The following is a 20,801-nucleotide window of genomic DNA, read 5'->3' on the forward strand; positions in this document are numbered from 1 at the left end:
ATAAGTGCATTCACTCTGCAGCTCCTCAGTGCCTCTCCACTCTCATCTCTCCCTACATTCCTCCCCGGGAACTCCGTTCACTGGGTAAATCTTTCTTATCTGCACCCTCCTCCTCCACCGCTAACTCCAGACTTCGTTCCTTTTATCTTGCTGCACCATATGCCTGGAATAGACTTCCTGAGCCGGTACATCAAGCTCCATCTCTGGCAGTCTTCAAATCTAAGCTAAAAGCCCACCTTTTTGATACTGCTTTTAACTCCTAACCCTTATTCACTTGTTCAGAACCCTTATTTTATCATCCTCACCTTAATATTCCCTTATCTCTTGTTTGTCCTGTTTGTCTGTCCTAATTAGATTGTAAGCTCTGTCGAGCAGGGACTGTCTCTTCATGTTCAAGTGTACAGCGCTGCGTATGTCTAGTAGCACTATAGAAATGATAAGTAGTAGTAGTAGTACATCCCTAACTGTATCAATTTTATTTCCCACAGATCTGACATTAATATAAGCAGAAGGGATTGAAGTGCAAAATTAATTAATTTTTGTTTCCAGACGTGGGGAATGGGTGAAGCGGTGACTAATTTAGCACTTGTGCATGCATCTTGTAAGATACATACATAAACTGCCACCAACGAGCAAGTGTAACTTTGTGTAGGAACTTTTGGGAGGCTATTTTATAAAAGTAAATAGGGTAGTAGGGAGATGGTGTGAGAGGGAAAAGGATGGCTAAAATTAAGAGGAGGAAGGTTATGAGACGCTGATTCTGATGATTCACTCTGGATGTTTTTGATTCCCCCATCTCAGAAACATCTGCTAAAGAGGGGCTGCTGCTGTGGTGTCAGAGGAAGACCGCCCCTTACAGGAATGTCAATGTACAGAACTTCCATATCAGGTACTTCTCCTAGACCACTCTCCTCTGTATTTTACCTTTCCTTCCCCTCTCTCCACTTCAAATTCTTGCATTTCACCCCTCCTTACACCTCCCTTCTTTCCCTCCCTTTATTTCTCCCCCCACTGTCCCTCTTCCCTCTATCCTTTCTCGCTCTCTTTTCCCCTCCCCTCCAAAATTTTCACTTCCTCTTATTCTTTCATCTTCCCTTTCTTATATGCCCTTCTTCCATGTGCCTTCCTTTTCTGTTCATTTTCCTTCCCCTTATCTCCCGCCAACCTGTTTGCTCACCCTTTTCCCCATTTTCTTTTCCTTGTCTCTTTCCCTTTCTTCATCTTTCTGTCCTCCTATCCCTCTACACCCTTTATTCCTCTAGACTCTTCTCTCTTCTCCTCTAATTTCATTCCTATATCACTGTATCTGGATTTTAAGAAAGCATTTTACAAAGCACCTCATGAACAACTCTTAAGGAAATTAAAAAGTCATGGGATAGAAGGCAGTGTCATACTGTGGGATTTCCCTAAGGACTGTGCTGGGACCACTACTTTTTAATATATTTATACTTGACCTGGAAACAGGAATAATGAGTGAGATGACCAAATTTGCTGATGACACGTGGAGGGGAATAATCGAACGGGGATGACCATCTCTAAGGGCGCCTATCTGTAAGGACAGCGCTGCGAAGGGGCGGGGAAAACTGTATTATCGAAACAAGATGGGTGTCCATCTTTTGTTTCGATAATGCAGTCGGGACGCCCAAATCTCAACAATTAGGTTGACTTTAGAGATGGTAGACCTAAATGTCGAGATGGGCGAACTTAGAGATGGTCGTCCCCGGTTTTCACCCATAATGGAAACCGAGGATGCCCATCTCAAAAACGACCAAATCCAAGTCATTTGGTTGTGGGAGGAGCCAGCATTCGTAGTGCACTGGTCCCCCTCACATGCCAGGACACCAACCGGGCACCCTAGGGGGCACTGCAGTGGACTTCAGAAATTGGTCCCAGGTGCATAGCTCCCTTACCTTGGGTGCTGAGCCCCCCAAAACCCACTCCCCACAACTGTACACCACTACCATAGCCCTTATGGGTGAAGGGGGGCACCTATATGTGGGTACAGTGGGTTTCTGGTGGGTTTTGGAGGGCTCAACATTTACCACCACAAGTGTAACAGGTAGGGGGGAATGGGCCTGGGTCCGCCTGCCTGAGGTGCACTGCACCCACTAAAACTGCTCCAGGGACCTGCATACTGCTGCGATGGACCTGAGTATGACATTTGAGGCTGGCATAGAGGCTGGCAAAAAAAAGTTTTTAAAGTTGTATTTTTGAGGGTGACAGGGGGTTAGTGACCACTGGGGGAGTCAGGGGAGGTGATCCCCGATTCCCTCTGGTGATCATATGGTCATTTCGGGTGCTTTTTTGAGACTTGGTTGTGAAAAAATATGGACCAAGTAAAGTCGACCAGATGCTCGTCAGGGACGCCCTTCTTTTTTCCATTATTGGCCGAGGACGCCCATCTCTTAAGCACGCCCCAGTCCCGCCTTCGCTATGCCTCCAACACGCCCCCGTGAACTTTGGTTGTCCCCACGACGGACTGCAGTTGAGGACGCCCAAAATCGGCTTTCGATTATGCCGATTTGGGCGACCCTGAGAAAAGGACGCCCATCTCCCGATTTGTGTCAAAAGGTGGGTGCCCTTCTCTTTCGATTATGCCCCTAAAAGTTATTCAAAGTTGTTGAATCTTAAGAGGATTGTGAGAAATTGCAAGAGACTGAGAGACCTGGGTATCCAAATGGCAAATGAAATTTAATGTGGGCACATGAAATTTAATGTGAGCAAATGCAAAGTGAGGCACACAGAGAAAAGCAATCCAAACTATAGGTACATGATAGGTAGGGGTAGTTCCACATTTGCATAACAACCCAGGAAAAGAATCTAGGTTTCATCAATGATGATATGTTGAAATTCTCTGCTCATTGTGTAGCAATGGACATGAAAGCAAATACAATTTTTGAATTAATAGGAAAGAATTGGAGAATAAAACAGAGAGTATAATAATGCCTTCATGTTGCTTCACGGTGTGACTCTACCTCGAATATTGTGTACAGTTCTAGCCACCAAATCTCAAAAAAGATATAGCAGAATTACAAAAGGTACATAGAAGACAACCAAAAATGATAAAGGGGATGGAATGACTGCTCTATGAGGAAAGGCTAAAGAAGTTAAGGCTCCAAATTGAAGAACAGACAGCTGAGGGGAAATATGATAGAAGTCTATAAAATCATGAGTGGGGTGGAACAGGTAATCATGAATTGCTTGTTTACGCTTTCCAAAAGTACATGGACTAGGGGGCTAACAATGAAGCTACTAAGTAGTACATTTAGAAAAAATCAGAGAAAAAATATTTCTTCATTCAATGTGTAATTTAAGCTGTAGAATTTGTTGCCAGAAAAGTGGTAAAAGCAGCTAGATTAAAGTGTTTAATAAAGGTTTGGGCAAGTTCTTAGACCATAAATTATTATTAAGGTGGACTTTGAAAAATCCACTGCCTACTATTTTGGGATTGCCAGGTACTTGTGACCTGCATTGGCCACTTTTGGAAACAGGATGCTGGGCTTGATGGGCTTTTTTTCTGTCCCAGTACGGTGATGTGTATGTACATATTCTCTCCTTTCCTTCTTCTTTCCCCTCCCCATCACTCCTATCCTACCTGTCCTATCTCCTCGCTTTGTTTTCACGTCTATCTTCCCATATCTATCCTTCATCCTCCTCTTTCTACTACTACTACTACTACTTATCATTTTGCCCTCCTTTTCTGTCTTTCCCTTGCTCACTTTCCATGTCTCCTCTTTTTGATATTAATTGTCAAAATTATAACAGGAGAAAATAAAAATGTACCCTACCCATAGACACTGCCTCTTCCACTGACCACCTAGCATCTATAGCATATATAGACCATATAACACCCATTCCTGGATCTTGGTACATGAGTTATAGAGGGTTACTCATTTCCTCAGATACTCGAGGCTGCATACTGGGGGTCCCCCCGCCCCCCCCCCCCCCCCCCAGGTAGTATGTTGTGTGCTTGAGTGTTCCCTGATGTGGGTGGACATATGAGGTATGTGCATGTATAGCTTACATAGCTTCTGGTCCTGTGTAATGATGTGTTCCAGGGATATGTGAGTACAGATCAAGGCAGGACCAGGTGAGCAGAAGGTAAATTATTTTCAACTCAAGTTATCAGTGCCTTCTTTTCCCTTTTCTCCTTGAAGCTGGAAGGATGGCCTTGCACTATGCGCCCTTATCCACAGACACAGACCTGATCTCATTGACTACTCCAAGCTGCGAAAGGTGTTCTAGCTCTGCCTCTTATTATTCTTCCTGAGTTACCTTGGCATGCTCTACATTGCATTGCTGTCATTGCCTTTTCCCTTCATATACAATAATGCAAGTTTTTTCCTCCTCCTTCCCTGCATGCACTGCTGTCTTTCACCGCATACATTGTTGCCGGTTCCTCGCTTTTTGTATGCACTGCTCTCTCTCTGCCTGAATGTATTGCAAATACTTTACCTTTCTTTGCATGAACTGTCATTGAGCACTCTCCTATCCTTTGGCCCCTTGTAGTACGCATGTCTGCTTCTTCCAGCTTCTCTTGTCTTTCCATGCATTGTTGCACCCTATGCCTGCTTTTCCTCTGATTCCATCTCCTCTTCCTCAGTCTGCCTGGCTCCTGGTCTCTTTGTATTGCTAGTGTTACATCTTGGTTTTTCTTGTCATGTCTATCAGTACATCTGGCTCTGTCCATGACATTTATCTCTCTGAAGTAAGCAATGAGCAGGCATAGTCTGAATCCAGCTTTGAAAAGCAAAAGTGCCTCTCTGATAGTGGTTCATTCATTTTGTGACTGTTGTTGAGATTCCACTGAATACTATAGGTATATAAATTGCTAAAAGAAGCTGGCTTTGACTAGTCTTCTTATTGCTGACTCTCTTTGAATAAGCAGTAGCTATGAAGGATAATTAGGGCTTTCGTTTTTAGCTTGTAACCAATAATCATCAAGAAAATACCTAGTTCAAAATTTAAAAAACCTGGATAAATACCAATAACTCTGACACTCTCAGTACTTTTGTAGCACCCTCCACCCAGCTGAATTGCCCCAGATCTACTGTTCCTTCTTGGTGGATTTAGCACATTGATGACTCTTCAAATTCTCCTCCCACTAGTTACCTGTGCCTGACATTGGGACTTTTTAGACCACTGCTGTCTGTCTCTTCCCCTCTTTATGGAGATGGAATGGTGTGGTGTGGGAGAACTGGTGAAAGGGAAAATTTCTGAAAACAGTGGTTTTATGTATCTACTAGTAAAACAGGCCCGTTTCTGACACACATGAAATGGGCACTAGCAAGGTTTTCCTCGGAGTGTGTATGTTTTAGAGAGAGACAGACAGAGTATGTGTGTGTTTGTGTCAGAGAGAGTGTGTGAGAGACAGTGTATGTGTGTGTGAAAGTGAGTGTGTGAGAGAGAGAGATAGAGAGTGTGTGAGAGTGAGTGTGTGAGAGAGACAGTGTGTGTGTGTGTGGGAAAGATGTCAGGAAGTATTTCTTCACGGAGAGGGTGGTGAACGCTTGGAATGCCCTCCCGCGGGAGGTGGTGGACATGAAAACGGTAACGGAATTCAAACATGCGTGGGATAGGCATAAAGGAATCCTGTGCAGAAGGAATGGATCCACAGAAGCTTAGCTGAAATTGGGTGGCGGGGGGAAGAGGGGTTGGTGGTTGAGAGGCTAGGATAGGGGAGGGCAGACCTATACGGGGTCTGTGCCAGAGCCGGTGATGGAAGGCGGGACTGGTGGTTGGGAGGCGGGAAATACTGCTGGACAGACTTATACGATCTGTGCCCTGAAAAAGACAGGTACAAATCAAGGTAAGGTATACACATATGAGTTTATCGTGGGCAGACTAGATGGACCGTGCAGGTCTTTTTCTGCCGTCATCTACTATGTTACTATGTGGGGCTCCGAGTTCCATGACCCCCTCCTTCCCTCCCTCTCTCTCTTCTCCTCTCCCTCTCTCTCCTCCCTCCCTCTCTGTCCTCCCCTTCGAGTTCTTGGCCCCCCTTCCCTCCAAGTTCCATGCCCCCCTTTCCTTGGAGTGTGTATGTTTGAGAGAGAGAGAGAGTGTGTGGGTGAGAGATGGAGTGTGTATGTGAGAGAGAATGAGTGAGAGAGAGAGAGAGACAGAGTGTGTGTGTGTGTGTTTGTGTCAGAGAGAGAGAGTGTGTGAGAGACAGAAAGTGAGTGTGTGTGTGTGTGTGTGTGTGTGTGTGTGTGTGTGTGTGTGTGTGTGTGTGAGAAAGTGAAGCCTTCAAGCTTTGAAGCATTCGTGTGCTCTGTAAGGCTCCATCTCCTCAATTGACGACAAGTAGTTCCAGAACGTTGCAGGAATGCTTCAAGGCTTGAAGGCTTCACTTTCTCGGCTTCAGAACGTTGGAGGTGCATTTTGTTATACAGGATATCAAACTCTACAATAGCTAAAAGAAAAAACACATACTGCAGGGGCCAATTCTATAACTGGGCACCAAAAGTAAGCAGGTAGTGCACCTGTTCTATAACAGCAAGTATGTGTGCACTGTCCATTATAAAATACTGGTGTAAGTTGGAATCAGTGTGCCTACATTTAGGTGCACCTACTTACACCAGGTCTGTGGCTGTTGTAAATGTTAGCACTTAAATGCCCCATTTTAGTGTATAACATACAGTATTCTGTAAGTTACATGCATAATTGGCAACCCACCCATGCACTGCCCACATTTACACCCCCTTGCAGTTATGGGTTAAGGCAGTTGTACTTTATTATCACTTATTATCATTTGTTATTTTACTATACCGTAACTTATTGCACAGCAAATCAGAACGGTTCACAAAAATTATAATATACAATAACAACAATTACTAAAAGGACTCCATTTAAAATAGGAAAGAGAAACTAACATACGTTTCATACAAGAGAAGCATTAAACAACATCCTAACATTCATAAATCAAACACACCAAATCAGACAGGTAATGCAAACACACCAAATCCGACAGGATAAGACTTTTCCAGTCTTATTTTATTTATTTATTTATTTATTTGTTTGTTGCATTTGTATCCCACATTTTCCCACCTATTTGCAGGCTCAATGTGGCTTACATAGTACCATGAGGCGATCGCCTTTACGGTATGACAAATACAGAGTGATAATATGGTATAATAGAGTGCATGTGTGACAGACACATAAAGGAATAGACAGGAGGATGCGTTATGTTAAGTCCAGTTCGAGTATTAGTATCGTTGTGTTGCAGGATGCAGGTGTATAAGTCGGGTCGTTAGGGTATGCCTTTTTGAACAAGACAGTCTTTAGTGATTTCTGGAAGTTGGTAGGTCAGACGTTGTTTTCGTGGCGATTGGTAGTGCATTCCAAAGTTGCGTGCTTATATAGGAGAAGCTGGATGCATAGGTTGATTTGTATTTGAGACCTTTGCAGCTTGGGTGGTGAAAGTTTAGGAATGAGCTTGTTGATCTTGTTGTGTTTCTGGTTGGTAGGTCTATGAGGTTTAACATGTATCCCGGGGCTTCGCCGTAGATGATTTTATGAACCAGAGTGCAGATTTTGAACGCAATACGTTCTTTGATTGGGAGCCAATGCAGTTTTTCTCGTAGGGGTTTGGCGCTTTTGAATCTTGTTTTGCCAAATATAAGCCTGGCTGCGGTGTTTTGAGCAGTTTGGAGTTTCTTTATGATTATTTCTTTGCTGCAATAATGAGTTCCATAGTGATGGTGACAAAAAATAGAAAGCTGATGCTCATGTAGATTCCCATCTTGCTCTAGAAGGAGTCTATTGTCAACAAGTGAGCGCAGCGTGCAAGCAGTTGTATAAGGAATGGTTAAGGCAGCAAAATATGACAGAGTTAGAGTATGGAGTGCATTATGTGTTAAGATTAAGACTTAAAATTTAATCCTGAATTCAATGGGGATCCAATGTAACATAGTAACATAGTAGATGATGGCAGAAAAAGACCTGCACGGTCCATCCAGTCTGCCCAACAAGATAAACTGATATGTGCTACTTTTTGTGTATACCCTACCTTGATTTGTACCTGTCCTCTTCAGGGCATAGACTGAATAAGTCTGCCCAGCACTATCCCCGCCTCCCAACCACCAGCCCCGCCTCCCACCACCGGCTCTGGCACAGACCATATAAGTCTGCCCAGCATTATCCCCGTCTCCCAACCACCAGCCCCGACACCAGCTTTGAAGAAGAGGAGTGACCCTGTTGTACTTTTATGTTGTATGATCACAATGCATTATTGAATATATCGAAAGTTGTCAATTTAGTGAAAAATAACAAGTGTTTTACACATGATTGATAATACCAGCAGGATCAGGATTTGGAATAGTATATGCTATAGGAGATCCAATAGCCTGGTTATAAAGTTTATTTGATGCATTTGCTTTACCTTAGTTGGTTGCTTGAATAGTGGCCATGTTAATTAGACTCTCCCTTTTTTCTTTGTACTTAGAGGTACCGCAAATCATATGAGCTATGGTATTCTGCATAGCTTGTAATTGTTTTATATTGGCCTTTGTATTACTGGCATAAATAATGTTGCAATGATTATAACATATAGTGATATATACATATGATAATGTATACTATGAATCCAAGTCCAGCGTATTTTTGACCGATCGCAGTTGACGAAGGAAATAAAAAGATTTCTTTACTACATCTGAGATCTGAGGACTAAAGGAAAGTGCTGAATCAATGGTAATTCCAAGATATTTAAATAAAGACACAGATGTAATTTGTCTATCAAACAATGTAGAAACTAGCGATGGTATTGGATGAGAGCCTGTAATCCATGAGGCTACTGTTTTTTCAGGATTTAAGACAAGACAATATTCCGTAAGCAAGTTAGCCACCTCCTGGAGACAGATCTGATCAGGTGTCAAGTTGATGGAGAGTGGGTCTGTGTTATATACTAGTAAAAGGTCATCTGCACAAGAGTATGAACTGATCCTATGTGACTGAATAAGCAATGCCAGAGGACTTACATACAAGTTAAACAATAACAGAGACAGAACAAATCCCCTTAGGACACCACACGAAAGAGAATGGGGCTGAAGAACCCTGAATGAACGATCATCAAGAAATGAAGAAAACTTTATAGAATACTGCTGAGTGCTCTGCTAGCATTTTCGCGCATTAACTGCTGGATTTTATATAGCGCACCTAGAGATCCGTGCTGAAATCCAGGTATATTCTATAACAACATGTGTAGCTTAATTAGCTTAACAAGCTAATTGGCATTGATAACAGCACTTAACAAGCAATAATGAACATGAATTGGCAATAATTAGAATTTACACGCAGAACTTGCTAAGCGTATTCTGTAATGAACTGCACCTAAATTCTAATGTGTGCAGTTCAAAAGGGGTGTGGCTATAGGTGGGGAAATGGGTGTTTCATGGGCATTCCAAAATTTACATGCATAGTTATAGAATATGGCTCAGTGTGTGTAAATCTACACGCAGGGGTTTATGCCACATTTTCATTGGTGTAAATGGAGGCGCATAGTTTTAGGCGCTGGGATATCAACTAAGTGTATTCTATATACCACGCCTAAATCTTGGCACCACTTATAGAATATGCTTAGGAGGAAATGTTTACTACGCGGATCTTTTAGGTATCTAATGTAGAATCTGGCCCTATGTGTGCTTTCATCCATGTAAATGCTAGTTTCTATAAATCTAAGCATGAAAGGGGTGCTTAAATTTAGGCAGTCTGTTGTACAATTCAAGGGGGAGAGGGTACAGTGTATAAATTATAAGCAACTAAAATCAAACTTCTAGACATTAGTTTACATTATTATCCCTGCCTGTTCGTTCCATCCCTCACCAGAGACTGATGCGATGTGCTCTGTCCTGCTGCTGTGTGTATAAAAAAACTGCTATCAAAATCAAGCAATATTTAAGGCCTTCATTGCTTGCCAATGGGATTTGGATAACATATAGAATAGGTCAGTGTTAATACAGCCAGGTATAATATAAAAGGGAACCAGCCCAAGGTTATCTAACCAAGCACAACTAAACAAGAACTGGAATTTTTAGGACTGTAAATTGGAAGAAAAATATCTCAGAAGCTTCAGAACTGCCCAGCTCAGGGTGCTTGGTGTTAGCCACACTTCAATCACTGGTCTTGAAAACCTCCAATAAATTTTCAATTTTAAAGTCAAAAACTATTTCTATTTTGTTTTCTTTTTTCATCATTGCAACAACCTATCTTTTCATGGCCAATGGAGGCCTGCTGTTTCATTTCTTGTCTTCATCAAGGGCTTTTCATTCACTGTATTTGCAGCTTACTTCTAACTCATTGCTTTCTTTCTCCTCCAGTTTACAGTCCTAATAATTCCAATGCTTGTTTAGTTGTGTTTGGTTGGATAACCTTGGACTGGTTCCTTTATATATTGTACCTGGTTGTATTAACACTGACCTATTCTATATATCATCCAAATCCCACTTGCAAGCAGTGAAGGCCTGGACATACCATTGATAAGATAGACCAACTCCCTTCATCTGCTTTCCCCACAGGACGATCCCATTGGAAACCTGAACACAGCCTTCGATGTGGCTGAGAAGTACCTGGACATACCCAAGATGCTGGATGCTGAAGGTGTGCAGCATTTCCAATATGTGCTACTGGGCATGTGGTGACTGGGCTGAAAGGGGTCAATATCAAATATTAAAAAGAAGTGAAAAAATGTCACCAGCATTGTGCTAATGCCAGATATCTATTGTGATCATAATCTGTGTGCAGTGTTAAAGGAGACCTGCTCTTAGACTGGAATCAACTGGGCTGATATCAAATGAAATTATGCATTCACTGACAGCCAGTGAACCTATAACTTCACTATCTGTATATTGTCAAAACCTATATGGACAGCATTGGGCTGAAAAATTGACCGAACAGCCCATTATCATCTGTATAAGAAAGTGGTGGAGGGAGAAAGCAGCAAGGGATGGTGAGAAATTATCTAGATAGCAACAATATTCAGCTGCTGTTCACATAAGTTATGATTTAGTGTAAGCCTGATGAATAGTAGGCCTAAAATAAGCATATGGAGGGTAATTCTATAAAGTGCTTACAGCTATACACTGATTACATGTGTAGAAAACATTAAAATAGTGGCATATTTGTGGATATATGTCCACATACATGTGTATATGCCAAAAGTCTACCTAAGTGCTATTCTGAAAAGATGTGCATCTCTTAGGGCATAATTTACAGGTAGGCATATGCATAAGTGGAGTTTGGGTGGAGCATAGGTAGGTCTCACAGATGTGTAACTTACAGAATACTATAAGTTATGCATATATCTCCAGAATATGGGTGCAAACATGCTAGTTGTATGGCTGTTTAAGGGTCCCCTTTACTAAAGCCGTGGTAGGCTCTATGCGCATGCAGCGTACGTCCAAATGAGACTACCACCAGGCCAGTGCATCTTCCTGGCGGTAATTTCAGATTTGGCATGCACCCATAATGTGTAGATGAATTATTTATTTCCTCCTACACACGCCAGTTCCGGTGGTAATCAGCATGTGGTGCACTCTGACTGGTCACCGCGCGTGTAGTGCATGAGGTTTTACCGCTAGATCAATGGGTGGTGTTAAGGGCTCAGGCCCGTTTTGGGCGCGCGCTGGTTTCGTTTTTACTGCAGGCCCTTTTCCCGTCCCATAAAAAAGCCGTTTTTCGTAGTTGCAGTAAAAACTGGCCCAGTGCGCGCCCAATATATGTGCCTACACTACCGCAGGCCACTTTTTACTGTGGCTTAGTAAAAGGGTCCCTAAGTGTTCATGCCTAAATTACAGGCGTGCATTTTTGCTGTTATGTTATGCTGCTTATATGTATAGTGGTACTGAATATCTAGATTACCTTAAGCACTGGGCCCAGCAGTTAACTTAAGGTACTCATTGTGATGGCTTAAAATCTACTCCAATGTGTACATTGTTAAAGGAGACCAGGAGCGTATCTGCGTGGGGCCACAGGGGCCTGGGCCCCCTCAGATTTTGCCCTGGCCCCCTCCCGCCGCCAGCCCTCCCCCGCTGCCGTTTCTTACTTTTGCGCCGAGGTCTGCTTCCTCCTGCGTCTTTAAAAATATTTCTTCAGCTGGCGGGGGACCCCAACCCCCGCCAGCCAACCCGAGGTGACATCTTTCAAGTTCTTCGTCCGCCGTGGCCGACGTGCTGGAGTTGAGCGGCTGAATCCAGTTCGGAGTCTGACATCGTGGAAGTGCGACGTCAGACTCCGAACTGGATTCAGCCGCTCAAATCCAGCACGTCGGCCACGGCGGACGAAGAACTTGAAAGACGTCACCTCGGGTTGGCTGGCGGGGGTTGGGGTCCCCCGTCAGCTGAAGAAATATTTTTAAAGGCCCAGGAGGAAGCGGACCTTGACGCAAAAGTAAGAAATGGCTGCGGGGGAGAGCTGGCGGCGGGAGGGGGGTGGAGAGAGTTGTTGGTGGCGGTGGGGGGGGGGGGGGTCCGGTAATGGCGGCGGGGGGGGGGGGGGGCTAAAATGTGCCCCCTCCCTCTGGCTCTGGCCCCCCTCCTACCGCCGGAGGCCAGATACGCCTCGGAGACCTGACCTTTTCTTGATGTGAAATCAGTTTGTGCAGTTTAAAAAAAGGAGGTGCACTTCCCTAAGGATGTTAAAATGTTGGGACATTGTATCAATACTGACTGAGACAGAAGTGCCCCTTAACACCATGCTGGAATACTATGTTGAAGAAAAGATAGTCCCCTAGTGCCATGCCATATTGGGTCATTACTGGTTTAAAGGAAGAGTGCCCTTAACACAATCCTGGGACACTAGCTACTATAGTAACACCTTCCTCTGATCCAATATGACCCAATGTCTAAGCATGAGGTTAGGGGATGTTTTGCTCTCTAAGGGGTCCTTTTAATAAGGTGTGCTGAAAAATGTCCTGCACTGTTGTAGGCGCATGTATTGGATGCGCACATGTCCATTTTTCAGCACACCTGCAAAAAAGGCCTTTTCTCTGGCCAAAAATAGATATGCGGCAAAATAAAAATTGGCATGCGTCCATTTTGGGGCTGAGACCTTACCACCACCCATTGACTTAGCGATAAAGTTTCACACGTTAACCATGCAGTAATCGTCAGCATGTGTACATTGCCGATTACTGCCCAGTTAGCGCCACGCGGTAGAAAATAAAAAAATATTTTCTGCTGTGTGTATTGGACGCACGTAAAAAATAGAATTACCGCCTGGGGCTCACGGTAGCTGAGCGGTAGTTCCATACTGATGCGTGTTGGATGCGCATAGGTGCCTACTCGCCTTCATAAAAGGGTCCTTATCTAGTTCTGACCCACTACAGAAACTCATTTAGATAGAAAACACTTTGTCATCCTTCTGATCCCGCTTACTCAGTATTATATGGAGATAATAATTGTTACTGAGAGCCACTCCACTTTTCTTCTTTCTGCAGATATCGTTAACACCCCAAAGCCTGATGAGAAAGCTATCATGACTTATGTGTCTTGTTTCTATCATGCCTTCGCTGGGGCTGAGCAGGTACCAGAAATGAGACACCATCAGCTTCTGCCTGCACTTGGGGGAATGTTATTGATCTGTCACCACTGATCCTTCCTCTAGGAGTAGCCTAGTGGTTAGTGCAGTGGACTTTGATCCTGGGGAACTGAGTTTGATTCCCACTGCAGCTCCTTGTGACTCTGGGCAAGTCACTTATCCGTCCATTGCCCCTGGTACCAAATAAGTACCTGAATATATGTAAACCGCTTTGAATGTAGTTGCAAAAACCTCAGAAAGGCGGTATATCAAGACCCATTTCCCTATTCCTTACTTTCAATGGCTCTAATGCTTTGTTGCTGTGCCTCAAATGCCATACACTGACTCAGGGCCGCCGAGAGGGGGGGCAGGGGGGGCAAAATTCCCCGGGCCCGGGCCTCCAAGGGGGGCCCGGCGCCGGGGCAGGCCACCGGCGCTGCAGTTCCCGGTCTCACCTGCCTGCCTCCTCGGCTCCGGGCCCCCTGCATTCGAAGCGGCAGTCACAGATCGCCTTTCTTCGGGCCTTCCCTCCCTGTGTCCTGCCCTTGCGGAAACTAGAAGTTACATCAGACGAGGGCGGGACAAAGGGAGGGAAGGCCAAAGAGAGGCGATCCGCGACTCAAGTGAGGCAATCTGCAACTGCCGCTTTGAAAGCAGGGGGCCTGGAGCCGTGGAGGCAGGCAGGTAAGACTGGGGACTGCAGCGGCGGGGAAGCGACAGGGAGCGGCAGTGGCAGGGGGAGCGATGGGGGGCAGCAGCGGCGGGGGGGGGGGGGGGGGGGGGGGAATGTCCTTTAATGGATCCATATAGGAAGCCTGTAGTTGCAACCCATTTTAAAGTCACTTCCAAAGTCCAGAATCACCTCTGACAAATTAGTTCTAGGTTTCCAGTTGAGCTGGATCCTGTTTCCATCCCGCATGCTTGGGTGACCCCTTAGCACCATAGTCAAAAGGATAGGTTGATCTGGTCCTGCTGGTAATCCCACAGTTCCTAGTGCTTTACTTTGGGAAATCAATGGAGTAAATCAAAGATGTTAACCCCTTCCCCTAGTCTCTATGTGACCTTCCTGTGCTTCAGTTCTACTCCCTGTCTCCGATGCTAACTCTCTTTAGGCAGCCAAAATCCTTGTACCACAGTTTCTCATGTATAACTGAGTATAAATATCATCAGCGTGAGTTCCAGACAACAAAAATGTGCTGTCCTAGAAATGGTAGGATGCTTGTGTTTACAAATAGCAGTGTGTGGTGGGATCCTATTTGGGTAAGACACTGTACGAGTCCAAATTTCTTATATTATTTCTCCCCTTACACCCCACCCTCACCCCCTTCTCTTCTGCTCCTAGGCTGAGACTGCTGCAAACAGGATCTGTAAAGTGCTAGCTGTGAACCAAGAGAATGAGAAGCTGATGGAAGAATATGAGAAGTTGGCCAGTGAGGTAACATACCCAAACCCCCAGGGACACATCTGGAACTCAATATTCAGAATGATTTATGGGGATTGCACCATAGTCAGCTGCATCAGTCATTACTGCTGAAATTTCAGGGACCAGCTAGCAGATGCATGTTGTGGGAGAAGAATAACCAGAAAGAAAAAGGCACCTCTGTATAACTCTCTGAGACCTTATTTAGAGTACTATGTAGAGCTCTGCACCATCAGTCCAGAGAATAGCTACTAAAATGGTCAGTGGACTTCATCATAAAGCATATGGGGACAGATTTAAAGCTCTCAATATGCGTACTTTAGAAGAAGTCACAGTTTTAAATGGGTAGATTTAGTCATTTGTCTAATGAGTTGAGCTACTGTATGTAAGCTAGAAGATTGCTATTTCTAGTTGTGGATTTTAATGTTTTGAAGTTGTGCTCAATAAAAGCTAGGAAATATTCTTGCGGAGTTTCTATCTACCAATTGGGATCTCTATCTATTTTTGTATCCTTTATACAGGGGCCCAGGGCAGGTGCCCCTTTTCGCCATTGCTAAAAGTGGCCCTGGCTAAGTTGTCTGGATAACAGCTGAATATCACTACTGTCTATATAACTTTAGTCCCAGCCCTAGTACTGCTCCAATTCCACTCCAGTTTAGACATATACCCCCTAATTCTATAACCGATACCCTAAAGTTGAGCACTGTTTGTGCATTAAATTGTATAGAATACTGTCATCCACACTTGAAAATGTAAACTTGTGTGTCAATTGAAATTGCATACTTAGCACTATTCTATAATGTAAGTGCACATATGGCTTAGCATGTAATTGCAAGAGGAGCATTCACAGAAAAGGGACACAGGCAAGGCTGTTCTTTACATGCTTATAGAATACTAACATAAGAACATAATAAAAGCCATACCTTCTGTTTTCTGTCCAATAGCTAATTCCTAATCCACACCAGAACATTGCCTACTATCCCATGGCTCTAATTTTTTCAGGAGTCTCTCATGAGCAAATTTGTCAAAAGCTTTCTGAAAATCCAGATACACGACAACAACTGGCTCACTTTTATCCACATGTTTATTCACACCTTCAAAGCAATGAAGGAAATTGGTGAGGCAAGACCTCCCTTGGCTGAACCCATGCTGACTCTGTCCCATTAAACCATGTTTATTTATGTATTCTGTAATTTTATTCTTTATAATAGTTTCCACTATTTTACCTGGCACTGATCTCAGGCGTACCAGTCTGTAATTTCCCAATCATCCCTGGAACCCTTTTAAAAAATCAGCGTTACATTGGTCACCCTCCAACCTTCATGTATTACGGATGATTTTAATGACAGATTAGATATTACTAATAGCAGATCAGAAATTTCATGCTTGAGTTCTTTGAGTACCCTTGGATGTATGCCATCCGGTTCAGGTGATTTACTACTCTTTAACTTGCTGATTTGACTCAGTACGTCTTCCAGGTTCACTGATATTTCTTTCAGTTCCTCTGCATCATCGCTCTTGAAAACCATTTCCAGTACAGGTAGATCTCTTATACCTTCTTCCATAAAGACTGAAGCAAAAAAATTCATTCCGTTTCTCCGTTACGGCCTTGTCCTCCCCGAGTGTTCATTTTGCTCCATCGTGGTCTAACAGTAATTTATGTGCATAGATGTCACATATAGGCCTGCCACAGATCTGGAGTAAGCGCACATGTCTAAATGCAGATGTGCCAATGTTGGTTTACTCTAGTATTCTATAACAAAATCTGGGTGCCCAAATGCTGTTAAAGAATTGGTTCTCAAAGCACCACTATTGGCACACATAACACATGGTGCACAATTATTGAATTGTCCTCATAACACTTGGGTGACTAGTGACTTATATAACCAAAAGGTATACACTATATAAATTGAGATGTTAAGACACACTATATGAGCTTTATAGCTTTACAAATGAGTTCCTTTATTTTACTGCAAATGGTAATAATGGCACAACTGTATCAATAAAATCAACATGATTTTTTTAAAACTGTTGATATCTTAAAGGAAGGAGGAAAAGACCTCAGTTAACATTTTGTAGGGAATTTAACTTTTCTAGACTGTAATAACACATAAATAATCGGAAAAACCTCCTTTCCCTCTATATTTTTACTTCTTTATAAACACAAAATTGATCTTATCCTGGATTTATGTAAAACATCAACTTAATCTGATTGGGAATAGTGCCTCAACAATATTCATTTCCAAAAAGGAGGCTTCATATGTATTTCATTCATTCAGTGCTTAAGACCAATGATGCTTTCACTGCCAAGCCATACCCACTGTTTCACCTTCTGTAGGCTACTTCAGGGCACACTATATTCAATATTCATTTGTCAGTTTAATTTAATTACCCAACTCCCTTCCTCTTTTTTATGTGAAATTTATTTATTAGTTAATAAAGCTACAGCCAGGTGGAATCTACCAATTATTTAAAAAAAAAAAAAAAAAACTTCTTCATAGTATTACTTTTTAGTATAACCACAAAGGCGTCTTCTTACTCAGCTGCAGTAAAAAGTAGCCTTAGAAAACTCTTACACGGATCTTTCCCACGCTCTAACATCAATTTTACTGTGGCTGTATAGTGGCCAATTTTCTATTTTTTGTATTATGGCCCTGTACTAATGTTGCATTAGAGTGTGGTCCTTTTTAAAAATTATTGTGTGAACACTTACTGCTATCCATTTTGTAGGCAGTAAGGGCTCAGTGGCATTCCAGAGTTAACCAGTTAGTATGCAGTAATGTAGAAGCACCAACCGGTTAGCGCAAGAACATCTACTCTCCACCAATGACATGGCACCTCATAATAATTCTAAATATGTTTTAGCACACAGTGCTTGAGCGCATCCCACAATACTCCATTTTTAGCTGTGTTAGGCATATTTTAGGGCATAATGCAGCTTAGTAAAAGGGCTCCATAAGAAGCAACTTATGCACCTCAAATCTGAAATATATTTATATTTTTCCCTCACATAAACAAGCTTATTTTCTCAACATTTACACTTGCTTTTCATTGTGTACATTTAGCTAAGCTCACTTTGCTGGTACACAAGCTGACATTCAATTCAATACATTGTCACCTTGAATAATACCATTTTGATTATATCACTTTTCAAAATAAATTAGCCTTAAAATCATTCATCCATTAGAAAAAATAACTTACCCGTTAGAAAAAATTATTAAGTGCTACAAGCTTTCTCTTTCCATTTACTTCTCACAGCATTCTGGTTGCTTCTGCTAGTACTTCAAGATTCAAAGATGGCACTTACTATTTATCCAAGACACCAACTTTGAATCACATGAATTTTCTCAGCCACTCTCCAGAAGAAGTCCCTTTTAACACTAAAGTGTTCACTAAAGTGAAATAATGCTATTACTCAAGTTATGATGTGTGGAACAGAAGCATCCATCCTCACAACTGTTGCCTCTAGATAATTCTTTTGCTGCTTTAGAGCACTGTGATACTAATAAAAAAAGAACTGAGGTGGAAACAGAAACCATGAAAGTAGGTCAAGACAAAAGACACCCCCAAAGCACTGACAAAGCTCAAAACCGAAAAATATTGCTGCTAGGAGACTCCATTATCAAAGGCATTAACTCTGGAGCACAGTTCAAGAGGCCCAACAAAGTGAAATGCCTTCCAGGATCCTCAGTTACCAGGTGTATCAGCCAAATACTGACTGTGATCAGAGAAGAGTGTAAGGATTCTAACAATGATGTTGTAATCCACCAGTGCAGAGAGCTTTCTAGAAGCTGAGAGAGGGGATAAAGTCTTTGGCATGGACTGTAGCTTTTTCTGAAGTACTACCTACCTATGGAAAGGGAGAGGAAAGACTAGCCAGCTCATAATCAAAAGAGAAAAACGCCGATTTTGGGCGTTTCCAACTGCAATCCGTCACGGAAACGGGTAAAGTTGATGGGGGCGTGTTGGAGGTGTGGTGAAGGTGGAACTGGGGTGTGGTTATCGGCCGAGGAGAGATGGGCGTCTTTAGCTGATAATCAAAAAAAAAAAGGCGTTTTTACCACGATTTTGGGTCACTTTTTTTGGAGCCTTTTTTTTCACGAACAGGTCCCAAAAAAGTGCCCCAACTGACCAGATGACCACTGGAGGGAATCGGGGATGACCTCCCCGGACTCCCCCAGTGGTCCCTAACCCCCTCCCACCAAAAAAAAAACCACTTTACAAACTTTTTTTCCAGCCTCTATGCCAGCCTCAAATGCCGTACCCACCTCTATGACAGCAGAATGTGTTCTATCCTGTGACAGCCTTTCCCTGGTTCTGATGTGGCTCTCGGGTGAGTGTGACACCTTTTCTGTTATGCGCACTGTTGTAGAGTCACATCAGCAATGCATTGTGGTGGGTGTAGGGTATTGGGCTCCTTGATTCCACTAGCTTGTGGCAAATGCTCACAATGTTGGTAGTTGGTAGGCTCTACTCCCATGGTGCTTTTCCCCCTGCTTACTGGGTCAGAGTGTGCCCTGTTTTGTTTCCAGTAGTCCATGAGGTAGTGGCCATTTTTGTAAGCCAGTTTTAGATCCCTTTCACGTGTTAGCCAGGTTACAGAACTTAGTTCTTACCTTGAATTTGGCTGAAAGAGGGCATTGTACAGCATTCTGCCAGCTCGGACCTAGTGGGGCACAACCTCTGATCTGCAGTTAACTGTGAGTTTGCGTGGTTATTCCAATAAAGGACGTTTTCGGAGAGATTAGTCTTCAGGTGTCAACTGGTGTGCCAATGTTATATAGCAGCAACAAGTCCTAGAGGCCTGCGTGTATGCAGGTCCCTGGAGCACTTTTAGTGGGTACCGCAGTGCACTTCAGCCAGGCGGACCCAGGCCCATCACCCCTACCTGTAACACTTGTGCTGGTAAATGGGAGGCCTGCAAAACCCACTGTACCCACATGTAGGTGCCCCCTTTACCCCTAAGAGCTATGGTAGTGTTGTACATTTGTGGGTAGTGGGTTTTGGGGGAGGGGGGTTGGGTGCTCAGCACCCGTGGTAAGGGAGCTATGCATGTGGGAGTGTTGTCTGAAGTCCACCGCACTGACCTCTAGGGTGCCCAGTTGGTGTCCTGGCATGTCAGGGGGGCAAGTGTACTACGAATCGTGGCCCCTCCCACGACCAAATGGCTCGGATTAGGACGTTTTTGAGCTGGGCGTTTTTAGTTTCCATTATCGCTAAAAAAAACAAACGCCCAGCTGAAAAACGTCCATTTTTTTCGAAAGTACGATCTGTCCCGCCTCTTCACATACCCGTTTTCGGACATAGACACCCATAGAGATAGGCGTTCGCGTTCGATTATGCCCCTCCACGTAATACTGAGAACTTCAATTGATGGCTCAGAGTCTGTGACACCAAACAACAAGGTTTTAGATACATAGGAGGATGGGGCAATACATGGAAAAAACAAAACTATACTGCAATGATGTCCTACATCTTACTGTGGCAGGAAAGAAAATCCTTGGTAAGAAATTCAGACAATGTGTTTCTAGGCATTTAAACTAAAAGGTGGGGGTGGTGTATTGAAGAACAAATGGCTAGAAATGTAAGGAGGGGAGACAATTTTTTTCAGGTATATTAGTGAAAGGAGACTAAAAATGGAATTGTGAGACTGAAAGATGCTGTGAAACGCTATGTGGAGAATGATGAGGAAAAAGCAAACATGCTAAACAAATACCTCTGTTCTGTATTCATGGAAGAAAATCATGGAGAAGGACCATGATTGACTGAGAAAGGAGTGGATATAACACTGTTCATGGTAGAAAGTTTTTATGAACAACTTGAAAAACTGAATGTGGACAAAGCCATGGGACCAGACTGGATCCATCCC

At 43.3% G+C, this 20,801-nt stretch overlaps 1 protein-coding gene across 1 annotated transcript in view; it reads left to right on the forward strand.

The window, feature by feature from the left end:
• The window catches only part of ACTN3 (actinin alpha 3), a 368,054-nt gene that overhangs the window by 128,474 nt on the left and 218,779 nt on the right, over window positions 1–20,801 (forward strand). Inside the window, exons 5-9 of the mRNA XM_030217755.1 lie at window positions 802–889; window positions 4,158–4,236; window positions 10,515–10,596; window positions 13,433–13,518; window positions 14,855–14,947. Of these exons, the coding sequence (XP_030073615.1) occupies window positions 802–889; window positions 4,158–4,236; window positions 10,515–10,596; window positions 13,433–13,518; window positions 14,855–14,947 (428 nt within the window). The remainder of the gene's footprint in view (window positions 1–801; window positions 890–4,157; window positions 4,237–10,514; window positions 10,597–13,432; window positions 13,519–14,854; window positions 14,948–20,801) is intronic.

Source organism: Microcaecilia unicolor, chromosome 11 (assembly GCF_901765095.1).
Source record: "Microcaecilia unicolor chromosome 11, aMicUni1.1, whole genome shotgun sequence".
NCBI classification, from domain to species: domain Eukaryota; kingdom Metazoa; phylum Chordata; class Amphibia; order Gymnophiona; family Siphonopidae; genus Microcaecilia; species Microcaecilia unicolor.